This window comes from Carcharodon carcharias, chromosome 5 (genome assembly GCF_017639515.1).
Source record: "Carcharodon carcharias isolate sCarCar2 chromosome 5, sCarCar2.pri, whole genome shotgun sequence".
NCBI classification, from domain to species: domain Eukaryota; kingdom Metazoa; phylum Chordata; class Chondrichthyes; order Lamniformes; family Lamnidae; genus Carcharodon; species Carcharodon carcharias.
Genome location: NC_054471.1, coordinates 36,383,251 through 36,407,856, shown reverse-complemented (window position 1 = coordinate 36,407,856; position 24,606 = coordinate 36,383,251). Strand labels below are relative to the sequence as shown.

The 24,606-nt window shown below is 41.2% G+C and overlaps 1 protein-coding gene and 1 non-coding gene across 2 annotated transcripts in view; both read right to left on the bottom strand.

Moving 5' to 3' along the window:
- wdr43 (WD repeat domain 43) overlaps positions 1–20,671 on the bottom strand; it is a 41,475-nt gene extending 20,804 nt beyond the window's left edge. The window contains exons 1-8 of the mRNA XM_041188609.1: positions 20,447–20,671; positions 12,130–12,264; positions 10,961–11,082; positions 6,384–6,504; positions 4,990–5,129; positions 3,091–3,193; positions 1,323–1,387; positions 477–642 (exon numbers count right to left, since the gene is read on the bottom strand). Coding sequence (XP_041044543.1) covers positions 477–642; positions 1,323–1,387; positions 3,091–3,193; positions 4,990–5,129; positions 6,384–6,504; positions 10,961–11,082; positions 12,130–12,264; positions 20,447–20,653 — 1,059 coding nt within the window. The 5' untranslated portion in view covers positions 20,654–20,671. The remainder of the gene's footprint in view (positions 1–476; positions 643–1,322; positions 1,388–3,090; positions 3,194–4,989; positions 5,130–6,383; positions 6,505–10,960; positions 11,083–12,129; positions 12,265–20,446) is intronic.
- LOC121278535 lies at positions 8,046–8,119 on the bottom strand. Its single transcript, XR_005943195.1, has one exon. It is a non-coding gene; the product is annotated as a small nucleolar RNA SNORD53/SNORD92 (small nucleolar RNA).
- Positions 20,672–24,606: the final 3,935 nt, after the last annotated feature.

The following is a 24,606-nucleotide window of genomic DNA, read 5'->3' as shown; positions in this document are numbered from 1 at the left end:
CACACCGATAATTGGATAATTGAACAAAGCTCAATTTCCCAGCCACTAAGTACCAGAAGTGTTGGTTTCATTTCAGTCTTCAGACACATTTCAAGATTCCAGAGCCAGCTAAACATGGTAAAAAAATATATATTTTCGTCTGCATGAAAATTTCCACAGGTCTGACAACCTTTTGAGTTCTTGAACATACCAGTATACTCTAACATGGCTGCCCTAAAACCAAATCCAAACACAAATAGAAACTGTTTGCTTCAACTTCCATTCACTTCTAATATTTGACATGACTACCTGAGCTGCTGTGTGCAATGTCACATTTTCACCTTATTTGTATCAACATTTACTACACATTCATACTGATAGAACTACACATCATGCAGGTAGCTGTTTAGGCTTTCCTCTCCCTTCCGTTAACAAGCATTCAGTGGAAAACAGAATAGGAAAAAGATAATGTAACTTTGCATGATTTTATCACTTACCACTCTCTCTATAATTGGATGCAGCATACTGTTATATGCTATCAATATTGACTGCCTATCAGAACAGAATGTGGCTGCTAGGATAGGAATGGGTCTTGCATCAGTGCCTCTTCCTGACGTTGCTATTTGTACAGTGCATGTCGGCAAGAGGGGCTTTTTGCAGTAACTGTTTAAAGCAAACACACAACTATTAGATGAATCAGGAAATTTTACATAAAGTGCTTTAAAAACAATGATCTGCCTGTCATTATGGTAGGTAGGCACTTCGTGTATACACACAATACTACACTGGTGTAGTATCGCTACTTGTCTAGGATTTTTAAATCCCCCTCTCTTTTCCTGTCTCCCCCGGACAGCTTTTATTATGTGAATTCTCAAAAACTCTTGAAGACATTGTCCAAGTCAGACAAGCGGGAGACTCACCCACAGAAAGCTCACATTCAGCAATAAATCGCCATCCATGAAAGCTGTTCCACCATCATTGGAAGCAGAGAGAAAAAGATTTCCCTCCCTTTTGTCACCCAAATCAAAATATGCACATTGCAGTTTTCACCATAATGTGCAACTAGTTTTCTATTCAAAAGTGCAGCAGAATACATTATTAGAGATTTTCTGCCTTTTCGCATTTAAGGGGAAGCTAGACAAGCATGAGGAAGAAGGGAACAGAGGGTTACGGTGGTAGATTTAAATAAAGAAAGGTGGGAGGGGGCTAGTGTGCAGCATAAACACTGGCTCACACTGGCTGGGCTAAATAGCCTGTTTTTGGGCCATATATCCTATGTAACCATATCTGACTATCAAGAAAAAGGTGACAATAAGCTGTTTAGGAACAAATCTAACTCATACCCATTTAAGATGTGTTCAAACAGATGCATCTGCCCGTCCCGGCAGACAACCGCCAACTTCACTGGCTGAAAAACAAGTTAAAATTATCCTCCAATTTACACAATCGGCAATTAAAATGTACAATCACGTAGAAAATCAACACGTAGCAAAAAAAGTACAACAGTATCATAAATAAGAAACAGGGATAAAAATTTAAACTCATTTCTTCATCTAGAGGCAAGTCAAAGATTGTACAGTACTTTCTCTGATACAGTACTGGGGCATAGTGGTAATGTCTACAGTACTTTCTCTGATACAGTACTGGGGCACAGTGGTAATGTCTTTACACTAGTCATCTAGCGATCCAGGCTAATGCTCTGGGGACATAGGTTCTCCACCACGGCAGACGGTGGAATTTGAATTTAGTTAATCAATCTAGAACTTAAAAGCTAGTCTCAGTGATAATGACCATGGAACTATCATCGATTGTTGCAAAAACACATCTAGTTCCTTAATGTCCTTTGGGGATGAAATCTGCTATCCTTACCTGGTCTGGCCTACATGCTACTCTAGACCCACAGCAATGTGATTTGACTCTCAAATGCCCTTTGAAATGACCTAGCGAGGTTAGTTCAAGGGTAATCAGGGATGGGCAACAAACACTGGTCTTGCCAGCGACACCCACATCTCACGAAAAAATAAAGAAAAAATTTACTGGCGGAGATACTGAATTTTCTCAAACTTAAGATCACTCAGAAAAAGTCAGTGTAGCAAACCCCGAAGTATTTTTCTGCTCTTTCTTGCATCTACCACCCACTCCTAACTACACCCCCCGCCCTGCCCCACCAACATCAGTTATTTCTTCAATTTAAAAGCCCTTTGCTCTCCTATGGTATCTTATCTGCTTTAGAGTGGGCAAACGTCATACCATAGCATCAAGTGCAATGCAAGAGTCAGATGTAAGTGTCAGTAGCATTATAAAGGTCCATTTCGAAGATTAGCATAATTGACCCAGTAGTGCTGCAGTCCAGGTGGTGAAAGTATTCCGACTGTGCTGTTAGGTAGGGAGTTCTAAGATTCTGATGCAGCAAAGAATGGCAACATACTTCCAAGTCAGGGTGGTGCGTGACCAGTAGTGGAGCTAGCACGTATCAGTGGTGGAGGGGGTGAATGTTTAAGGTGGTGGGTGGAGTGCTAATCAATCAGGCTGCTTTGTCCTTGATGATGCCAAGCTTTTGAGTGTTGTTGCAGTTACACTCATTCACGAATCTGGCAAGTAACCCATTAGACTCCTGACTTGTGCCTTATAGGCAGTGGAAAGGCCTTTGAAAGTCAGGGATGGCAACTGCAGCAAACAATTGGCCTCAGCATAATTAGAGTAGGAAGAGGAAGGGTCAGAAAAGAAAATGAACCAGGCTTCCTGCTTCTGACTGTTACTGCCCTACAGTCAAATTGCCAATAGCCTACTAACACCACTATTTAGTCTTGCATATAACGGCACTTGAGCAAGGTATTAATGCCAGGAACTGTACTCCTACAATGTCAATTCCTTCAGAAGAGGAAGACTGGTAGAGGAACATTCTTTTAATAAAGTGAGCTACGTGCATACCATCTTAGCTTGGCAAGCTGCTCACATAAAACTCATTCTCTATTCTCAAAGGTTAAGCATCCTACAAAATCAAGGAGTCTTTACAAAGCTAATTTTTCTGCAGATTAACTAGTGTGTGATTTTCCTCCAAAATTACAAATTAAAACCAATACAAGAACAAAAATCAGGTTCTCCACTTACATCTTCTCGGTCTCCTGAAGTGGTCAGGTCCACATATATGGGCTCATCTGTCAGCGTAAAGGAGAGCACAGCATTTTTATCCCTCCCATCTGGTCGCACTTGCCTGTTCAGAGCAACAGTAAATTACCAATTGCCCACCTCATGCAAAGTTTCGGGGAGGGAGGTCGTAGGACAAAGCCAGAAGTTTCACATAGAACTGACTTTGCCAGTAATATAAAATTACAGCAACATGTTACTGCCTTAGATCAGAAGCCTAATTAATGATGCCCCGCAGAGTACCATTTTGAAAGAGAAAACAAAAATCATGATTTTCTTAAAGATAAGCAAGGGGAGAAATCTGGAGATTTAGTGGAATATCCTTGTCGACAAACAGGGGCTGGAAGTTAAAGATTTATCCTCAGGAGCTTGATAATACTGGCAAGGCCAAATTTATCAGCCAACCAAATGGCTTCCTACATAGTGATACCCTCAAGAGGCCAACTACATGGAATGGAACTGGACATATGTTTAGGTTAAACCTGTTAGTGGGGGCAGGCTGGTGCTCTGAAGGGCATTAGTAAAGGAGCTGAGTTCCATCTAAAATCCAGACACTTGCGCACTTTTCTTGTGCGAGCCCAGACATTACCACATTTACAGAATTAAATTTCACAACTTGTCACAATCTCTGGGCTGTTTGCACCACTCAAGAAACAGGATGCACATTCACAGGCCCAATCAATTTTTGTTGCCCTTCTGTTCATACAATAGTCAACTAATTTGCAATGTAAGGCCAGCAAGTGTACATCAACATCTGGATCACGAGACTGAGTATTCACAATAGAGTCCACAAGTTTCTGTCAAGTAGTAAGGGCACTAATCTGCAGCTAAGACACTTAAATTTAATCTGTCAAAGGGTAAATTTTCCAGTACCGCCCCATAGCTGAGAAGTGTGGATCTTTGAAAGAGGAAAACAATTAACATCTCAAGTAAGCTCTGCAGAACAATCATTTGCCCCATTTGCAGCAGTATCTTTTTTCATTATCACAATGGACTTGGTACACTTTGAAGAAATTTGTGGTACCAGATCACAGATTGAAGCAAATACATCACAGTGTGATACTAAAGCAGAGAGTGGGAATGGATCAGATGTTGGAAACAGACTTATTAGGATTTGATGGTAGTCAGGGAACCTTGTGCTTGACTATAACTAACAGAATCTAGTTTGGAGCCAGGCTTCTGAGCAACCATAGCCAAGTGAATGGCTGGCTGAATTCTATCTACAGTATTTAAGGGGTACATCAGTTCACATCCAATGTTTCCAAAAGAATATCTAGTCAAGCCACGAAGTCAAATATATAAAATGCAGGCACACATACATCTCACAAAGTATTAAGGAATGGGTCATGCACAGTTCTAAACTTCCTTGTTCTTTCCAGTCCAGAAACTGTTCCTCACTGAATGCTGTAGAATTTGTCCGAAGTAATGTGAAATGAGTACTGGAAATGATCGAGCTTGTCCAAGTTTGGTACTAAAGCATTTTGACTGGCAGAGGGGTGCTAATCCAAGGCAACAATTTCTTGCTCAAGTTTAAGCAGTTGATCTGTCATTCGTCAGTTTAACTAATGAGAGGTAGTGCTGACCGTTGGTAACTGAGTACCTTGGATCATAATAAACAATCAATGCTAACTTTAAGTTAAACAAGGCTCTAAGTTGAAAGAAAATTAATTGGGCAAGACCTCAAGCAACTCTGAACACAACAGGAACAAAATGGACCTGCTTTCAGCCAAATCCTCAACAAATGACCAAGAAAATGGTCATTTATATCTGTAGTATGCAATGGGTCTTACTACGTTTTCAGAATATTAAATAAGCATATTGAATGAATTGAAGGATATAAAAACAGATTGACAAATGTCTCACCAAACATTAAGGAGTCGGTCATGCAGGGCTCCAGACAGGAAGTATAGACCAGTCATTCCATCAAATGGCTGACTCTCGCTAGGCGGTCGTATTGTGGCAAATGTAAGTGATGATATTGTTGTTGCATGGCCTGTGAATTTCTGCAGAGGAGAGAACATTGGAAGAAATTTAACTACACCTTAACTGAGCTTCATTAAAGGTGGACCACATCTGTTTGTTTTAATAGAAGACCCATGTAATGGCTGACAATGGCAGGAACTGCATTACAGCTAGGAGCACAGGAAATCTGAAAGTGTGGTTTGTCTTTACTCAGTGCTGAACTGTCATGACTCAACCTCCAACCTAAAATTATATTAGCAATGTGCAGCTTCAACCAGGTGGCCAATGATCTTATAACCAGGCTCAATTGCATTTATTTTTAAATGTACGAGACCATCTAACAAGACAAGTGAACCATTCCCTGCAATATTCCTTTTAAAGCTGTAATCAAAAGTGTAAAAATCTAGTGTGAAAGAACATTTGGCCCAAGGTCACTATACCAAGGACCTGTATCACTATCATGAACTTCACCACAAGCAACCAAATACCTGTTGATCTATTCTAAGGGACACTAATTCCACTGTGCAATCCTAGCTCCACAAAAAATAAAAACAAATTCAAGCAGCATTTTCATCTCCATAATTTTCAAGCCAACCTGTCTGCAGATATTGATCCAGTTCCTCCACAAACTTATCAACACACTTCAGGCAATGATCTCAGGAGTCTGTTTTAAATGTCTATTAGCTATTGGGAGAATTAAAACTTAACCTATCACTCAATATGTGAATTTTAGAGTAAAGAAGCAATAATAAATTCAAAGCCAGCAATGGTTGGAGCAGGGTTAGACTACTGCATGCAATTTGAGCATATTATACAAATCACAAAACCATTAGTCACAAAGATGCTACCAGAGTTGGAAGCTATAGCTATGAGGAGATTTAATAATGGAATTTGTTGCACAGGAGCACAGGAAGCAAAGGAGAATTAAAAGTTTTTGGAACTAGGAAGAGTTTTGACAGGGTCAGTGGAATAAGATTGTTTTCCTTAGCTGGCAAGGACAAGGGGTCATCAATTTAAAGCCAAAAAGAGCAAAAACATTTCTTTCCAATAGGGTTAGAAGACGGAATGCTTCAACACAGCTTCCCTCAACACTGGTGGAGGGAAGGATCTTTTTACAGAATTGGACTAATATTTGAAGCAGAGGAAAATGAAAGGCCCTGTGGAAAGAAAGCAGGAGTCTGGCCATTCTACCACTATACAAAATTTGTTTCCAAAATAGAAACCACCTGTGGCATAAGTAAAATACAACTCAATGCAAACTGCACAGTATGTTCTCCCAAGAGCAGAGTACTCACCCTGTATACTTCTTTGGTCTCCAGATCCCATAGTTTGATGCCACAGCCCGCTGATAGCAACATCTTTCCATCGGGGCTGAGACAAAGACAACTGACGCTGCCTTTCTCGGCTTTCCATTTGCTGTGTGGGGGGTGGGGGAGTAAAACACATGTACGACATAAAAACTAAATCACATGTGGATAATGTCACAACACTATAAAAACTATCAACGTTCCAGAGTTTAATTTTCAGCTGGGGTTGCTGGGGCGGCGTGGGGGAGACAGGAGGCAGTAGGCCACTTAGCCCTTCAAGTATGTTCAAGTATTTAAATGAGTCATAACTGATTTAAAAAACTATTAACTTCAGTTTTAAAATTAACAATTGATCTAACATTGCCATTTGCAGATTTCCAAACACATATCACCCATTATATGAAGAAATATTTCCTAATTTAATTCCTAAAAGGTCTGGCTCTAATTTTTAAGACTATGCCCCACAGTCCTTCACTTTCCAGTCAACAGAATTGGTATTATCTGCCCCCGCTAATACCTTGAAAGCTTCAACTTAATCATCCCATGACCGTCTAAATTCATAAGAGTACAACCCTAGTTTGCGCAATCACTCCTCATAGCTTAATCCTCGGAGGCCAAATCTACATTGTGCTTCCTCCAAGATCAATAAACAATTCTTTAGGTGTGGTGACCAGAACTGTTCATAGTATTCTTTAAGTGTTGTGCACCCAGAGCTTTTCCAAATGGGGTTTTGTTTCAACTATGCTTACAAATATATGGATTTGATGTTCTAGATTTTTCAATGGCACATTTAATGCATAACACTCTTCCTCTCCCTCTGGACATATAAGCACTATTTTTTTAAAATCATTTCATACCATAAGTATTTTAGTTTGAATTTTTCTCTTCTCTTGCTTAGACCAAACACCTCCAGCAATATAACTGTTCAAAAGTCTCAAACACCATTATGAAACCAGCAAGCCCTCCAGCTCAAATTGGAGCGAGGGTCCATATTTAGATTAAGCAGGGGCCCCTATGTGTCACTTCACATTTTACAGAATTCCTATATAATTATTTTCCTGGAACCCATTCTAATTATGTTGATTTCTTCCCCTCCATGACTACCGTCAGATTTAAGTTTTATAGATGGAAGCAGCCTGTTTGAATCTCAAACAAGGGAACATCTTTCACCTAAGAGCTTGTGTGAGCGTGTTGTATGAGCCACAGAGCTGTCACAGCTGTGCCCAAACAGTGTAAGAGCATTCAGTTCCGAAGAAGCATCATATTGGACTTGAAACTTTAACTCTGTTTTTCTCTCCACAGATGCTGAGTTTTCCAGCATTTTCCATTTTCAGATTTCCAGCATCTGCAGCATTTTGCTTTTATTTCGTTTAAGAGTTTTGCTAGGTTTAGAGTCTTCCGCACTACGGAGGTTGAATCCAATTAAAATTATACCACCAATACAACACAAAATTTGTAAATTTATTTTCTGCATATTAAGGTGAGGGAGTAACCATAATGGGCAAGAGAAAGGCTGCTCGATATTTTGGCTACAGCTGGAAAGGCATATTTTGGAAGGGAGACAAGTCATCACTTCAGTTGCAAGGTTATCTTTTTAAATTAAACCTGAATGGTAACTCATCACCAAAGCAAATCTAGGGATTAGCCAGCATGCTCAGACAGCCAAGGATGTGTCGTCATGTTTCTCAGCAATACAGCGAAACCTTAACAAATCATCACAGCAAGACTTACGGAAACCCTGCTTTGGTGTAGAGCACATTTTGTTTAAGTAAAAAGTCCAGCTATTCATTTCCATGTCAAGTTTGAGAACTTCCTCTAACCTCCCCCCGCACTACCTCAACAGAAACTTCACCCAACTGCAAATGCTTATTCCATCTTAATATCAAACTGGATTCTGCTATTATTCAAAACAAATCTAATCAATATTGATAAGAGGCTGCACTGGTGGGGCATGCACTCTAAAATGTCACAGGGATCCAGCTCAAAATCTCAGTCAAACATTGCACTTCTTTAACAAATGATCCTTTCATCACAACCAACTGCCTTCTAGCCATTGTCACCCATACTTCCCCACTCCAAAATATAAATCAGCCAAGTTCCTTAAATCTGATTATAGGACTTAAAGAGAGCCCTGGAAGAAAATATCTGACTTTTCATAGAACCTAGCAACCCCAATACCTTTTTTCAGTTTTGCAAACACCTAAGCAATGAACTGCCATATATGTAAATAGCATTCCCTAGGGATCTGTACTTGGGCTTCAGCTTTTCACCAAGTATATTACTGACATAGATAAAGGAACTCAGCGGATAACACGAAGAGCCATCAGCGGGTAACACTAAGAGCCATAAGTTGCAAGGGTGGGGGCACAAAAGACTGGCTGTGTGAATGGGAAAAGCTATGAGACAAAATTTAATGTGGGCAAGTGTAAGGTCACCCATTTTGATCTGCGATAGACAAAAAGGAATATTCTTATTCATGACGAGCGCTGGGAAAGGGAGCAAAGGGAATCAGGTACCCATGTACACAAATCACATAACTGGTGCACAGGTACTAATGCAATGTTGGAAAAGTGTTGAAGTATGAGTGGCTCTGTTCTAACTGAATAGTGGAACATGTTCAATTGGCTGAATTGTGTACTCATGTTCCAATGTTCTTTTAAATCAGTCCCACTAAATGTACCCTGACTAATTTGCGATCCTTTCCTACGACAGTGCAAGGGTTAATTTTCTACAACTATTGTAAGATACCTTCAAATTACACAAAAGTTCTTTTGAGGATCTGCGTTAGGGTTGATATCCAAGCTATTCTTGTAAAACACAAGCCTTTGCTCAGAACTTTTATGTAAACACCCAGGTCAAAGGAAATTTGCTGAACAGTTTATTAGCCCCCATGCTCCCCCCAACCCCCTCCGTTGTTCAGCAGGCATCTTTAATTAAAGCAACCATCTCTGCACTGATTCACTGCACCAAGTAAACATCCGAATGATCAGCTCTATCCACTTCCAACTAACACAGCTCCATGATTTGGCACAGTTTCACTAGTTCAGACACTTGATTACTTTGTGACGTGGTGTCAGCACTTATACTGTTGGTAACAAATTCAAGGTTTTCTTACCAAAAAGGACAGATCCATTGGAGCCATAAGTGTTTTAAATTTTCTTTTGAATTTTAGGGCTTAAAAGTTTCCATGGAAACCTCAGAATTCAGAGAATCTAAGAGCCTGGAATCATCCAGGTAGGGACGGCAAATTCCCTTTCTTAAAGGATATTAGTGAACTAGACGTTTATTTTTTTAAAATAACAATGTGGTAGTTAAATGGTCCCATTATTGATACCAGCATTTATTTCAGACTTATTAACCGAGTTTAAAATTGCCCAGCTGCCCTGGTGGGATTTGGGCTCATCTCAAGATCATCCCGGATTAATAATCCAGTAATATAACCATTATACTACCATTCCCTTTAAGTACATTAGTACATACTTGGGAAGTTCCTTCAGTGACACAATCTAAATGCTAGTCTGAAAAAAGCCCTTTGAGAAAACTTCTAGCTCTGTCACAAGTTGATTTCTTCTACCCAATCCGAAAACCTCAGAAGCAGGAGAGCAATCACAATGGTGTAGGCCCAGCATGTAGCGAAGAGAACCAGGGAAGTTGCAAGATTGATTTTTTTACTCTGTGCTGAGTCAGTTGATGTTAGCCATGTTGCTGCAGTATCACAACTTGTCCAGCAGCCCTCAGTTTACAGGGGCATTGGGAAGAGTTCACAGAAGGTGCAGAAAAATGACCAGAATTCTGGTTCTTAATCACAATTGAAAAACTCTGGTTTCATAAACCACCAAATTCCACACATGAATTACCAACAGCATTTATGAACAATAGCCCAATAAGGAGTCAATGCCTTCAGCAGAGATGGTGCAAACAATTTCAATAATTGTCTACAATTCTGGCTGAGAACATGAAGTAAAATATTTGTGCTGGTAGCTTAATACTTCAGGTTCAATCATTTTTGACGGTTAAAATGTAAATTATAATACAGCCTCACATTGGTCATAAATATTTACTATTCTCCACAATGTTAAAATATCAGTTTATTAATGCACTTCATTCACAAAATGGCAGACAATGTAAGACTAAAGACAAGGATTGCTTCTTGAAGTTTACATATGCATTCCCTTATAGTTTGAGTTAGTCAAGGCAATTCAAGAAGATGGCCCAACAGACTTTGAAAATATGGCACTAGCTTTCTATATAGAATATTCACTGATGAGTGTTCTGGCATTGCATAGCACAAGAACTGCATCCATCTCAGCTGAGGCTAAGCTGCCAAATGAGCATCTTGTGGCAGCAGAGCATTGCAGCATTGTGGGAACAATAGGTACAGCGTAGCTATTAAGTGGCAGAAACCATGGAATGTCAACCAACTGACCTGCTGGTCTTGTTCATTTGAATGTAAAGAGGCAAAAGGTAATTTATGCTTTTCTTTGGGAGGAAAAAGGGGGGCGTGGGGGCAAAGAAGAAAAAGAGGAGAAAACTTGACAGCCTGTGAAACAGACTTCTGTACTGACCATTTTACTTTCCCTGTTGGCAGACTCCATTCCACTATGTGCTTGTCATCTGAGCAGCTATAGAGGCAAGAGTTTTCTTGATGCCACCGCACACAATTTACTTTATTGTCATGTCCACCACCCTGAAAAGCATAAAAGTGCCAAAGTTAAGAAAAAGAAGTTCAATGGTGATTTTTATAAATACAAGATAACCAACTGAGAATTACACCTGAACTCTATCCAAAGCAAACAAGGCTTGGGAGTAACCACAATTTACCGTGTTCCTTGAACAAAGGGACCAGCAATCAAAAAATATAATTTTTCTCAAATTTCAAAGTACGTCTTACTGATCTCTACTATCCCATCCGCCACCAGTGAGTCTGCAAAAACAACCATCAACACACTCTAGATGCCAAGGTATCTGCTTGTAATAATTACAGGACAGAACTGATTTAGATTGCTGAATATCAAGAGCCAAAACGCCTCAATTCTGATCATTCAACAGCATTACTTAGTCCAAATGATATAACATCCTATTGGAGTCACCAAGTTTGGTCCGGGGAAAATAAACCTATCACAGCATGTTTACTGATACTTGTCCCTGGAACTTGCATTACGTATCCTTTAACAAAATTTCAAGGTCATCAAATAGAATAACCTCCATGGCTGGTTTTACGTACAGCGTTTTTCTTGATGCTGCAGATTAATCTTCTGGGCAAGATAGATAGAACTGGATAGTAAATGCTAACCCCACCACGGAAATAAAATTCTAAACATATTTATATTGTGGCACACTTTTTGACAGCATCTGAAAATATGCCTGCTGAAAATAAATGAATGCTTCAGCTATGTAATAACACACATTCATAACTGCCCTAAACTGAGAAAATGTAGTTCCAAACTTGTCATTTATAAAATGCCATTAATTCAACACAAAAACCGATTTGTATAAGGGTAAAATTATACCTACAATTAAGTCTAAGCAGTTCAGTTAACTAGTCAACTCAACATGTTCTGCTAAATGACATTTTATGGAATTAAATTGAAGCCAAATAAGAGTTTTAACACACACACATCCCACTGTTCCCATTAATCTTCACCAAAGAAATATTCTTGGTGACAAATATACCCATCTAATTCAAAAATTCCAACCATTTCACCCAATGCAACATTAAAAACCAATATCTTACCAGCTTCTTCTGTAGCTCTCCCTTTACTATGCTGTATAACAAGATGCTACCAACCGCTGTACCAATAGCCAGTAGATCTAATTCTTCTTCATCTGTCACATCTTCTGATCTCCTCTTTTTCTTCTGAGGAACTTCCTGAAAAAGGAAAACAATTTTGATACTCCTCCACCAGATCATTTTGTGCACTGCTCAAAAGGTCTATTTAATGGTGCGATTATGGCTCTTGTTCCCAACCAGAGTCCAAGTTTAGGTTGAAGGCAAGAAGGCTTTTGGTGATTGTAATCCTACAGTTATTTTGGAAAGAGTTTCTAGCACTCAGATGAAAACGTGAAAACTGTGTCCTGTCAGCCAAAGAAGAATCTATAATAACTCCTGCACATGCCAACTTCTGGTTGAGGGAGAGAGTCAGAAAGGACCAAGACGGGGAGAGTGATATTTCTTTGATTTAATCATACAAATATTGGATATTTCCATTTGTTTTACCCGTTTTCTCCTACTTCCTGTCCAGGCATATTCAAGTCCTATCGGGGTATACATCCATCAGTACAAAATGCAGCAACCCTACTGCGCCAGTTTGACTCAGTTGGTGCCACCTACACCTAAGTGAGACAAGGGTGTACTGAAGTCACACTATAGACTAAACCTGCAGGAACAAACTCATTCTTGCATCTAGGAATACTCAGGATGCCCACAGCCCACTGGTAATTCGTACCCTACTCCTTCATTTGTAACTTCTGCTCCATGCCTCCACAGGGAGATAGTGCCTCTCCATCGACTGATGTTTTTTGCCCAAGGAGCAAAGCCACCTTTCCATATTTTTTCAACATGGCTTTTTTAAAAATTGAACAATCTAGGAATGATAATAAAAAGCTAAATGTAAAGATTTTAAATGGAAAATTTTGAAAGAACATTGAAGCTTGGCAGATGTTTTAAAATAAAAATATTCTCAGATTCTAGACCAAATACTCTAGAAGCTTAATACCTTCCATTTCTTGTTCTTGAATCATTAGGAAAGATCCTAATGGGGTGTGTGAATGCACCCGTTGAGTGCACAGCTGTTAAAGTCAGAGAATTAATTAGAAAAACAATGCGGGAAAAAAAGAGAATGACACGATACAGAATATGATTCTTCTGTAAATCAAGTTGTAATTGCTTTCTGGTAAAACATGCATTTCCTATCAGCTGTTATTTTAAAACCACCAAATTAAAATCCAAAAATTTATCAGCTCTTGGTCACCAGGATATAACTAATGCCAAGAAATGATGCAGAAAGTAGAAAACAAGAGCAAAGGGTCAAATCAAACAAAATCTAAACACCGAAGCTCACTGCATGCACACAACTACTTGAAAAGACTCAGTTCTACTTTTTAAGACCATAACCACATAACACTCTCAGCTTTTAAAACACTTCATATAAAGCATGGATCCCATCAATAGGAAGTCCTCAGATGAACATTGTACGGAGAGAAGTTAACAGTAAAACTTGACAAATGGATGCTAAATTTATGTCACTGGAATGTTCATCAGGACACTGAACATGCCAGATCATATCAGAATAACCTGAAATGTTAACTGTTTCTCTCTCCTGAACCGTTGAGTATTTCCAGCTGAGTTTTGTTTTTATATCAGATTTCCAGCATCCACAGTATTTTGCTTTTGGATCAATAATATTGTAACAAAAGCAAAATACTATGGATGCTGGAAATCTGAAGTAAAAACAACGTGCAGGAAAAACTCAGCAGATCTGGCAGCATCTGTGGAGAAAGAAACAGGAGAGGCAATGGTGTAGTGGTATTGTCGCTGAATTAGTAATCCAGAGACCCAGGGTAATGGTCTGGGGATGCAGGTTCAAATCCCGCCACGGCAGATGGTGGAATTTGAGTTCAATGAAAAAAAATCTGGAATTAAAAGTCTAATGATGACCATCAACCCACAACAATGTGATTGACTCTTAAATGCCCTTTGAACAAGGGGAATTCAGGATAGGCAATAAATGCTTGTCTAGCCAGCAACGCCCACATTAATACAAAATTAACCTTGAGTCCAATATGACCCTTGTTTGGAACTGGGCATATCGGACCTGAAACTTTAACTCTTTCTCCTGCAGCATTTTCTGTTTTCATAACTGCTTCAAACTGGCATCCATCCATGAAGAGGTCCCCAAGGTATTATAATGAATGCAATAATTTGATTTTTTAGCATATTATTTGTTATTCCTATTGAGGAGTGGACTGATGTCAATTTGGTATACATAAGTTAAGCTTATTTTCCATCACAATAGAGCTTTTTGTTTAGGGTAGCGGCACTGCCTCTTTTGAAAGCTAGGATGGAGTCACTCAAAATGTGTTTATTTGCAGAGTCCTCCAACAGAGGTTTGAAAGTCACTGCTTTATTCTAACAGGCAAAGGGGCAAGAAACAACAAGTATGGTTGAGTTTCTCCAAGTCAGGAAATGGAAAAGAATGGATTACATCAGGCATACAGAAAAAATAGCTGACGTTAATGAAATACATATGTCCCCTGTAGTTTTAACTATACTGGAATATTTGGATTGCAACTCTAAAGTCAACCCAGTCTTCCCCAGCCGTAAACCAACCCATCCCCAACCTGAATTATCGATGAGGCTAAAGAGACAAGACAGCATCGCTGATTCGGTTGTTAGTTACTTAATACTCCATTTTCCAGGTAAAATACCAGTCTTAATATCAGAATATAATTTCCACAGACACAGAATTCTACCCATAAAATTCTAAACAAAACCCTTGGGATTTATTCAAACTGCTCGCCAAAAAAAAACTGCTGTATAAACAAGTCTTTGGCAAATTACCAAAGACCTAAATTGTAAAGCTAACCCTTTGAGGGAGCCACAAGTAACTTCTCTCCCCTCTCCAAAGCCCAAAGAACTCAACGTTTTTTTAAAACACATATCCAGTTCAGCCTAATGAGAGGTCAATCCTCAGTCCCTCCTATTCCTTTACCGCCCCTTGATGTCATCATCCAGACATGTCAGGTTCCACATGTGCAGTCGATGATGCTCAGCTCTACCTCACAGCTTCCAACAAACCTTCCATAATTTTAGGCTAAGGGGTGGTAGATTTAAATCAGAGATGTAGAGGAGTTACTTTTCTCAAAGGGTCTTGAATCTGTGGAATTCACGATCCTCAGAGTGCAGTAGATGCTGGGATGCTGAATAAATTTGAGGAGATAGACAAATTTTTAATTAATAGATTGAAAGGTTATGGGGAGAGGGCAGGAAATTCAAGTTGAGGCCGAAATGAGATCAGCTATGATCGTAATGAATGGCGAGGCAGGCTCAAGACGCTGAATTGCCTACTCCTGCTCCTCGTTCTTATGTGGGTTATCAAATTGCTCTTCTGTCATCCAGTCCTGGACGAGTTGTACATTTTATGAATTACACATTGGGAAGCTCTTGGTTTTGGTCTTTGCCATAAAATCCATTCCCTAGCCACCAATTCCAGTCCCTTACCTGGTCTCTTATGAACCTTGGCATCATACCTGATGACCAGGGACTGAGTTTCTCCTCTTGTATCGTCTCCATCAAAGAATGCCTAAACCCACCTCTGCAATATTATCCATCTCAGCCTTTCTGCTCCTGAAACTGTCATCCATGCTTGTTACTTGTCAACTATTCCAATGCTCTCATGGACATCCTCCCATCTCTTACCAGCCATAAACTTGGTTATTTACATAATGCCTTTATTGTAGTAAAATATCCCAAGACGCTTCACAGTAGCTTCATCAGAAAATGACATCAAGCCACTTTGCTGCCTGTATCCTAACCCACACCAAATCCCATTCATCTTTCTGTTCAATGGCCTACTCACCAGCTCACCAATGCCATGATTTTAATTTTCAAGTTCAAATCCCTCGGTGGCCTTGCCCCACTCCCTTTGCCTAAACTGTCCTAAAGGTGCTTCACAGGAGCACAATCAGACAAAGAAAAATACTAACACTGAGACAAAGATGGCATTAAGGTAGATGACCAAACAGCTTAATCAGAGGTAGTTTTTAAGTAGCATCTTAAAAGGTGTATGGAGATAGTGAAGTTTAGGAGGGAATTCTGCTAGCAGCTAGACAGCTGAAGATAATGCTGCTAATGAAGAAGCCAGACTTATCCTCCGAACACCGCACAGTCCACCAGCTGGGTCGGACTGAACTTGCCTGGTTCCAGACCTATTAATGCAGTTGCAGAGAATCACTTACAATAGATACCCTTCTGACTCCTGCACTGTTATCTCTAGTGTCTCCCAAGGATCTCTCCTTGGTCCTCGGCAACATCACCTCAAAGACAGTGTCAGTTTCACATGTATGCTGACTACCTCACCACCAGCTCTCTCCACAGTCTATAAATTGAGACTGTCTATTTCCACCTCCAGGACATCACCCGACCCACCTCTGCCTCAGCTCATATGCTGCTGAAACCCTCCTGTCTTTTTCACCTCTAGACTTGACTATTCCAACACATTTCTGGCCTGTCTCCCATTTTTACCTTCTGTAAAGTTGAGGTCACTCAAAACACTTGCTGCCCATATCCTAACTTTCACTAGATCTCATTTATCCATCGCCCTTCTGTTCGCTGACCTAATTAGTCATGCCTCGATTTTAAAATTCTCATACTTTTTTTCAAATCCCTCAAGGGCCTTAGCTCTTCCTATCTCTAATTTCCTCCTACACTACAACCTTTGGAGATACCTGTGATTTTCCAATTCTGGCTACTTCAACATCTCCAATTTTAATCCCCATCACTGACTACCCTCAGCTCAAACTTCCTCGCTAAACCTCTCCACCTCTCTCCCTCTTAAAGACACAACTTAAAAAAGCTAGCTCTTTGATTAAGCTTTAAGACACCTGCCCCAATATCTGACTAAGATAAAAGCAAATACTACGGGTGCTGGAAATCAAATAAAAACAGAAAATGCTGAAGGAACTCGGGTTTGACAGCATCCGTGGAGAGAGAAACAGTTAACGTTTCAAGTCCATACGGCCCTTCTTCAGAGCTAAACAGATGTAGAAATGTGATGAAATTTATACTGTTTAGGGGGTGGATTAGGTGAAGTCAGGATAGAAAGATCAGCAATAGGTGGGGGGCTAAGGAGAGATTGACAAAGATGTCATGGACAAAAAGACAGTGTAAATGGTAGTGATAAGGGCTAAAGGAGGTTCTGATAGTGGCATAAAGGTAAGAAAGCAGAATGTGTTAATAGCAGAACAAGGGTAAGCACTCTGTGAAAGAACAACATGGAACAAAGTAACAAATGGCCCTTTTGGGGGCAGGGAGGGGGTGGTGGTTGGGGAAAAGGGAATAAAAAGGAGGATAAAACAATGAATAAATATGAAAATAAGTGGATAAGAAATAAATGTTTTAAAAACAGGATAAAAAAGGGATGAAGATAAAGGACAGAGTTCATTGTCTGAAGTTGTTGAATTCAATGTTAAGTCCGGAAGGCTGTAAAGTGCCTAATCGGAAAATGAGATGCTGTTCTTCCAGTTTGTTGGGCTTCACTGGAACACCGCAGTAGGCCAAGGACGGACATGTGGGCATGATAGCAGGATGGTGTGTTGAAATGGCAAGTGACAGGAAGGTCTGGGTCACGCTTACGGGCAGGCCAAAGGTGTTCCGCAAAGCGGTCACCCAGTCTGTATTTGGTCTCCTCACCGTCCAAGGGCCCAAACACTCCTTTCAGATGAAGCAATGCTTCACTTGCACCGCCTTCAATTTGGTCTACTGCATTCGCTGCTCCCAATGCAGTCTCCTCTACATTGGGGAGGCCAGATGCAGACTGGGTGACTGCTTTGCAGAACACCTTCGGTCTGTCTGCAAGCATGACCCAGAACTTCCTGTCACTTGCCATTTCAACACACCATCCTGCTCTCATGCCCACATGTGCGTGCTTGGCCTGTTGCAATGTTCCAGTGAAGCCCAACGCAGACTGACAGAATAGCACCTCATCTTCCAATTAGTCAATTTACAGCCTTTCGGACTTAACATCGAGTTCAACAACTTCAGACCATTATCTCTCTCCTCTATCTCCATCCACTTTTTAAATTTATATTTATTTTTATCCACTTATTTTCATTCATTTAATCATTGTTTTATTCCCTTTTCCCCCAACCACTGCCCCCTCCCCCCACCACACCCCCAAAAGGGCCATCTGTTACTCGTTCCATGTTCTTCTTTCAGAGTGCTTACCCTTGTTCTGCTATTAACACATTCTGCTTTCTTACCTTTATGCCGTTGTCAGCACCCCCTTTAGTCCTTACCACTACCATTAGCATTCCTTTTGTCTTTTCGTCCGGGACATCTTTGTTAATCTCTCCTTAGCCCCCACCTATCCAGCTGGCCTATCCAGCTTCACCTGCTCCACCCCCTTAAACAGTATGTCACCACATTTCTACCTCTCTTTAGCTCTGAAGAATCATACAGACTCGAAATGTTAACATTGTTTCTCTCCACAGATGCTGTCAGACCTGCTGAGTTTTTCCAGCATTTTCTGTTTTTATGCCCCAATATCTTGTGAATTAGTACCAAATTTTGTTTAATACTCCTGTGAAACACCCTGGGATATTTTAATATGTTAATGATACTATATAATCTTGTAGGGCTAGAGAAGTTAACAAGCTAAGCGATAGAAAGGCTAGGGGAGATTTGAATGCAGACATGGGAATTTTTAATTTGAATTGTTGGCAGAGCAGGAGCCAATGAGAAAGCAAACAGAGGGGTAACAGGTGAACAGTACCTGTCTGGCACAAGATTGGATACAAGTAGCAATGTTTTCCATAGGCCCAAGTTTACAGAGGGTGGAAGATGAGAGAACAGAAATGAGCAGACTGGAAAAAGTCTAGTCTGAAGATGACAAAGTATGGATGTGGGTTTCTGCATTTACTAATGTGTAATTTGACAGTATTAGTGATGAAGAGTATATGCAGTTGGAAGCTCAGCTCAAATATACTTTTGAGTTCTGAGAAATGGTCATTAACTTGAAACATTAAATATTTCTAGCTCCACAGGTGTTGCCAGGCTTGCTGAGTATTTCCAGCATTTTTTGTTTTTATTTGATTTCCAACATCTGTAGCATTTGCTTTCCTATACTTTTATTAGTATTGTATCAGCTTTAAGGCTTTTGAACCACTTAATATTAGCAGCTCATAGCAATAAACAAAAAGTCCAGGCTCAGGGTTTCCTTTCGGATGCATGTTAAACTGGAGTTCACGACTATAGGTGCAAAGAGACATTAAAGTCATTAGAAAAGAAATGTAAAACCAAATGTAACCACCCTAAAAGCACTATTTTTCCCACATTCCTTCTATCCTGATTCTGACGATTGTCCCAAGCATTTTCTCTCCCAAGTAAAGTCAGTTTGTTAAACACATGAGCTGACACAAACGTGGAGCTTGAGGATGCGAACTTTTCCTAACTGTTCTCAGCCCGTTTTAAGACAAACCTCAAAGACAGTTCTTGGCTTCGCCCTGCAAGCAGCGTACTTGCTGCGGGCCATGCGAGTGAAAGGGACCCTCGGATGGTTCACACCCGCGTTGCTCAATTATAAAACATCAAGAAGGGCAATCGGAAACAAAAACAGAATTACCTGGGAAAACTCAGCAGGTCTGGCAGCATCGGCGGAGAAGAAAAGAGTTGACGTTTCCAATCCTCATGACCCTTCGGCAGAACTGATTGAATGTTAGAAGAGGGGTGAATTACATATGCTGGTTTAAGGTTTGGGGGGGGGAGGGAGGGCAATCGGGCCCTTTCTCCCTCGTCCCAAAAACTCAACAGGTTGTAGGCGCCTTTTCATTTCGATTTTTTTTTTGTAAAAAAAAAAAACCCCTTCGACATGAGTCAACGTGGAGAGAATCGGAGCTGGGTTTCACATTAACAGCGGAAAGGGGAGATTTTAAAAAACTTCGGCAGGATTTTTAAAAATTATTTTTTTATGAGGGGCGGTAGGTTTTCTTGTCGAGGAGAAGTGGTGGGGGGCGGGGGGGGGATGGTAAATAAAGCAGTACGTTTTACCCAATCGTTTGAGGAAAAAAATCCCGGAGTAAAAACGCGGCTGCGGCCTCCCCCTGGACTCGGGGCCCCTCGTGTGGGTTAAAGAGGCCGGTCCGGGCTTGGGGAAGACACATGTGGCCGGAGGGCCGCTCAACGCCCTCCGAGGCCTCCCCACCCCGCCGGCCTGCATCGCCTCCCCGCTGCCCCCCTCTCCAACCCATCCCATCCCACCCCACCCCCCACTCAGCCTCTCTCCCCAACCCCCACCCTGCTGCTGACTAGGCCGCAGCCGGAGCCTGGCACTCACCTGACGGAGGCGCCGCGGGGGAGCCCACGACAAGCAGCTGCAAGTGGCGCTGAGGTGCGACGAAGGCACGTACTCCTGCCTCAGGCCTCCGCTTTGAGTGTTCCACACCCGGATCCGGCCGTCCACCCCGGCCACCGCCAGACATTGGGCTGGCCCCGGGGAGAAGGCGCAGCCACCGCTCTCAGCACCGCCGCCAACCGCCGCCATGCTACCCCTGGACACGTGGTAGCGAGTACGCAAGCGCGGGGCTGCTGGGGAGGGGGGAGGGGGCGGGGCCTCACCTGTCAATCAACAGTGAAGGTGGGGCAACGCTGGGTGATTGACAGACACACAGCATATACTGCTCGCCAGTCATGTATTGCAATTAATATCTCTAGTGTTAGTTTGCTTCCACAACATCTCAAGGCACTTTACTGCCAATTAAATACTTTTTGAATTGAGATCACTGTTGTATTGTAGGAAATGCAGCAGCCAATTTGATCACAGCAAGCTCCCACAAACATCAATGTGATAATGACCAGATAATCTGTTTTTATGATATGAACATACGAATTAGGAACAGGAGTAGGCTATCGGCCCTTCGTGCCTGCTCCGCCATTCAATAGGTTATGGCTGATTGTAGCCTTAACTCCACTTTCCTGCATGTCCCCCATAAAACTTCACTCCCTTGTCGATCAAACATCCGTCAAGCTCAGCCTTGAATATATTCAATGACCCACCCTATACTGCTTTCTGGGGAAGAGAACTCCAGAGATAAAACAGCCTCTGAGAGAAGAAATTCCTCCTAATCTCTTTCTTTAAGGGGAGGCCTTTATTTTGAAACTATAACCCCAAGTTCTAGATTTCCCCCACAAGGGGAAACATTCACTCTGCCTTAACTCTGTCAAGCCCCCTCAAAATGTTATATGTTTCAATAAAGTCACTTCGCATTCTTCTAAACTAAAATGAGTATAGGCCTAACCTGCTCAAACTTTCCTCTTAAGACAACCCTTTCATCCCGGGAATAAGCCTAGTGAACCTTCTTTGAACTTCTTCAAATGAAAGTATATACCTACTTAAGTGAGGAGACCAAAACTGTTCACAGCACTTTAGGTGCAGTCTCACCAGTGCCCTGTGTAGTTGTAGTAAGATTTCCCTATTTTTGTACCCCATCCCCTTTGCAATAAAGACCAATTCTTACACACATTATTGCTGCTATACTACTTTAACATACTATATTTATAAATTGTTGTTATTAAGTATAGCAGTGGCTCCCAAACTGTGGATCGTGGACCACCAACAGGGTCGCCGAGGTCACATTTTGGGTCATGAGTTGTCTCTCGACCGAGCAGCAATGGCAACTGTGGACAGGAAATGACCCAGTCCACAGGCTCTGCTGTGACAACCCAGCACCCACTGGATCAATTCCGCTAAACAGCACAGGACGGAGAGTGAGTCCAAAGTGCTCTTTAACATCGGAAAACATTTCTAATGGTGAGCTTGTATGGGTCCAGGATGTTTGTATGCTGACTTGGGGCAGCTAACGCTCATCCAAAACTTTGCTGACCATGTCTTAGCTTGCAGCAAATTCCGTTCTCCTAGCACTCATGTGCTGGCTGACCTACATTGGCTCCCAGGCAAGCAACGTATTGATTTTAACATTATCGTTCTTGTTTCAAATTTTTCCATGGTCTCGCCCCTCTCTATCTCAGTAATCTTCTCCAGCCCCACAACAATCTAAAACATCTGCGTTCTTCTAATTCTGGTCTCTTGTGCATTCCCAATTATAATTCTTTCACCATTGGTGGAGCTGCCTTCAGTTGCCTCGGTCCCAAGCGCTGGAATTCCCTCCCTACATGTTTCCACCTCTTTATCTCACATTCCTCCTTTAAGACACCTCTTAAATCTACCTCTTTGACCAAGCTTTTGGTCATCTGACCTAATACCAACTTAAGTGGCTCAGTGTCATTCTTTGTTTCATAATACTCTTGTGAAGTGTCTTGGGATGTTTTATTACATTAAAGGCACAATATAAATATAAGTTGTTGCTGTTGTAAGTAAAAGAAAAGGCCATAAAATAGTAAATGGAAGGCTGAGGAACAACAAATCTAAATTTGTACAAGTTATTGCTTAGTGTCAGTATTTAAGAAAGAAGAATGTGAAAGGGCAGGGAATGGGATTAACTAGCTCTAACTGAAGAGCTAGCTATCCCTTAATCAAAAGCGCTACATTCTTCCAGACACGAAAATGCCCATCCACCATAATTATCCATTGCATCCTGCCACTGGGTCAATTTTAGATCTAACATGCCATTTCCAATGCATCCTATGAGCTTTTAATTTACTGATCAACCTGCCTGTCATTTGGGAACTTGCCAAAAGCCTTGGTAAAATCTATGTAGATGTCATCTAAAATGCTAACTATATTGACATTCCTTCTTACTTCCTAAAAAGGCAATGAATTCCAGAATGTTAGTTCAGCCACAGTGAAGCAGGGGAACATGGAGAGGACAGTATTACCACAATAATGCTCCATTACTATAATGGAAGTTGTTATGAGTGCAAGATGTTTATGTTGTAAACTTTACAGGCTAAAATGATAGGAAAAATGCCCAGCAAGATAAAGGAGGGCTTAATTCAAGGTAAAATGAAGCATGTAACCTCTTACTAGTTCTACCCAGTGATAAGCTGATGTTACCTGGTTGCCATGGGGACCTGGGGCCCAGGCCAAGTCCTATTGAAACCTGAGAGAAAGAGAATCCTGAAGAGTAAGACAGAAAAATAGAAGCTGTTGTAAACAGCAGGGGAAAAGGCTGTTCTCTCTTACCTATCAGGCAGAGTGCTGGTGAGAGCTCATCCTCTGGTTGAAGAGATGGAAACTGCAAAGATTTAAGCATAGTGAAAGATTTGTGGAACTTGGATTACTTTCAAGAAAGAAAGCATTATAAAGAACTTTTATGTCCTCATGTACTTCCAAAGCACTTAAAATCTGATTAATTAATTTAAAGCATGACTTTACAGGCTAAAATGATAGGAAAATTGCCCAGCGAGATAAAGGAGGGCTTAATCTGTTTTAGTAGCGTTGGTTTTGGGATGTGCATTGGGCAAGAAACTGGGGAACTCTTCTTCAAAAATGACTTAAGATCTTTTACATCCACCTAATCAGGCAGACAGGATCCTGGTTTAACAGCTGAAATACTTGAGCTATACAAGACACTCCCAATTCTACATTGCCCCAAGTGCTCAAGTCCTGGAATTCATTACATCACAGAGCTCAGAAGAGGGTCCTTCGACCCCTTGTGCCCATGTCAGCTCTTTGAAAGAGCTATCCAGTTAGTCCCACCCCCCATCCATGTTACCCATAGCCCTGAAAATCCTTTTCAAGTGAATAGCCAAATTGGGCTTGAGCACACAACCTTCTGAGTTTAGAAGAATGAGGGGTGATCTTATTGAAACGTACAAGATTCTGAGAGGGCTTGACGGGATAAATGTTGAGATGTTTCCACTAGTGGGGAATCTCAAACTAGGGGGCATAGTTACAGAATAAGGAAACACTCATTTAAAACTGAGATGTGAAGGAATTTCGTCTCTCTATGTAGTGAATGTCTGGAATTCTCTACCCCAGAGAGTTGTGGAGGCTAGATCACTGAGAGTATTTAAAGGGGAGGTAGATAGATCTTTGAAATATTGAGGAGTTGAGGGCTATGAGGAGCTGGCACGAAAGAAGAGTTGTGGCCTGGGGCAGAGCAGCCATAATCTTATTGAATGGAGGTCAGGCTTGAGGGGCAGAATGGCCTATTCCTGCTCCTATTTTTTATGTTCTTATTCTCTGAGTCAGAAGTGAAAGCACTACCAACAGAGCATTGATAGAGCGCCTTTCCTGACCCCAGAATGTCCCAAAGCACCCTAGAGCTAATGAATTCTTCTGAAGTGCAGTCACTGGGCAATGTAGGAAACATGAAAGCCAATTTGAGCATAGCAAGCTCTCACAATTAGACAGCAATGTAATAATCTATTTTTCTGATGTTGACTAACGGATAAATCGTGGTCAGGACACCAGGGATAAATCCCCTACTCTTCTTTGAGACAGTGCCATGGGATTGTTTACGTCCATCTGAGAGCGCAGCCTTTGGCTAAACATCTCGTCCAAAAGACCGCACCTCGAACTTTTCAGCACTGGAG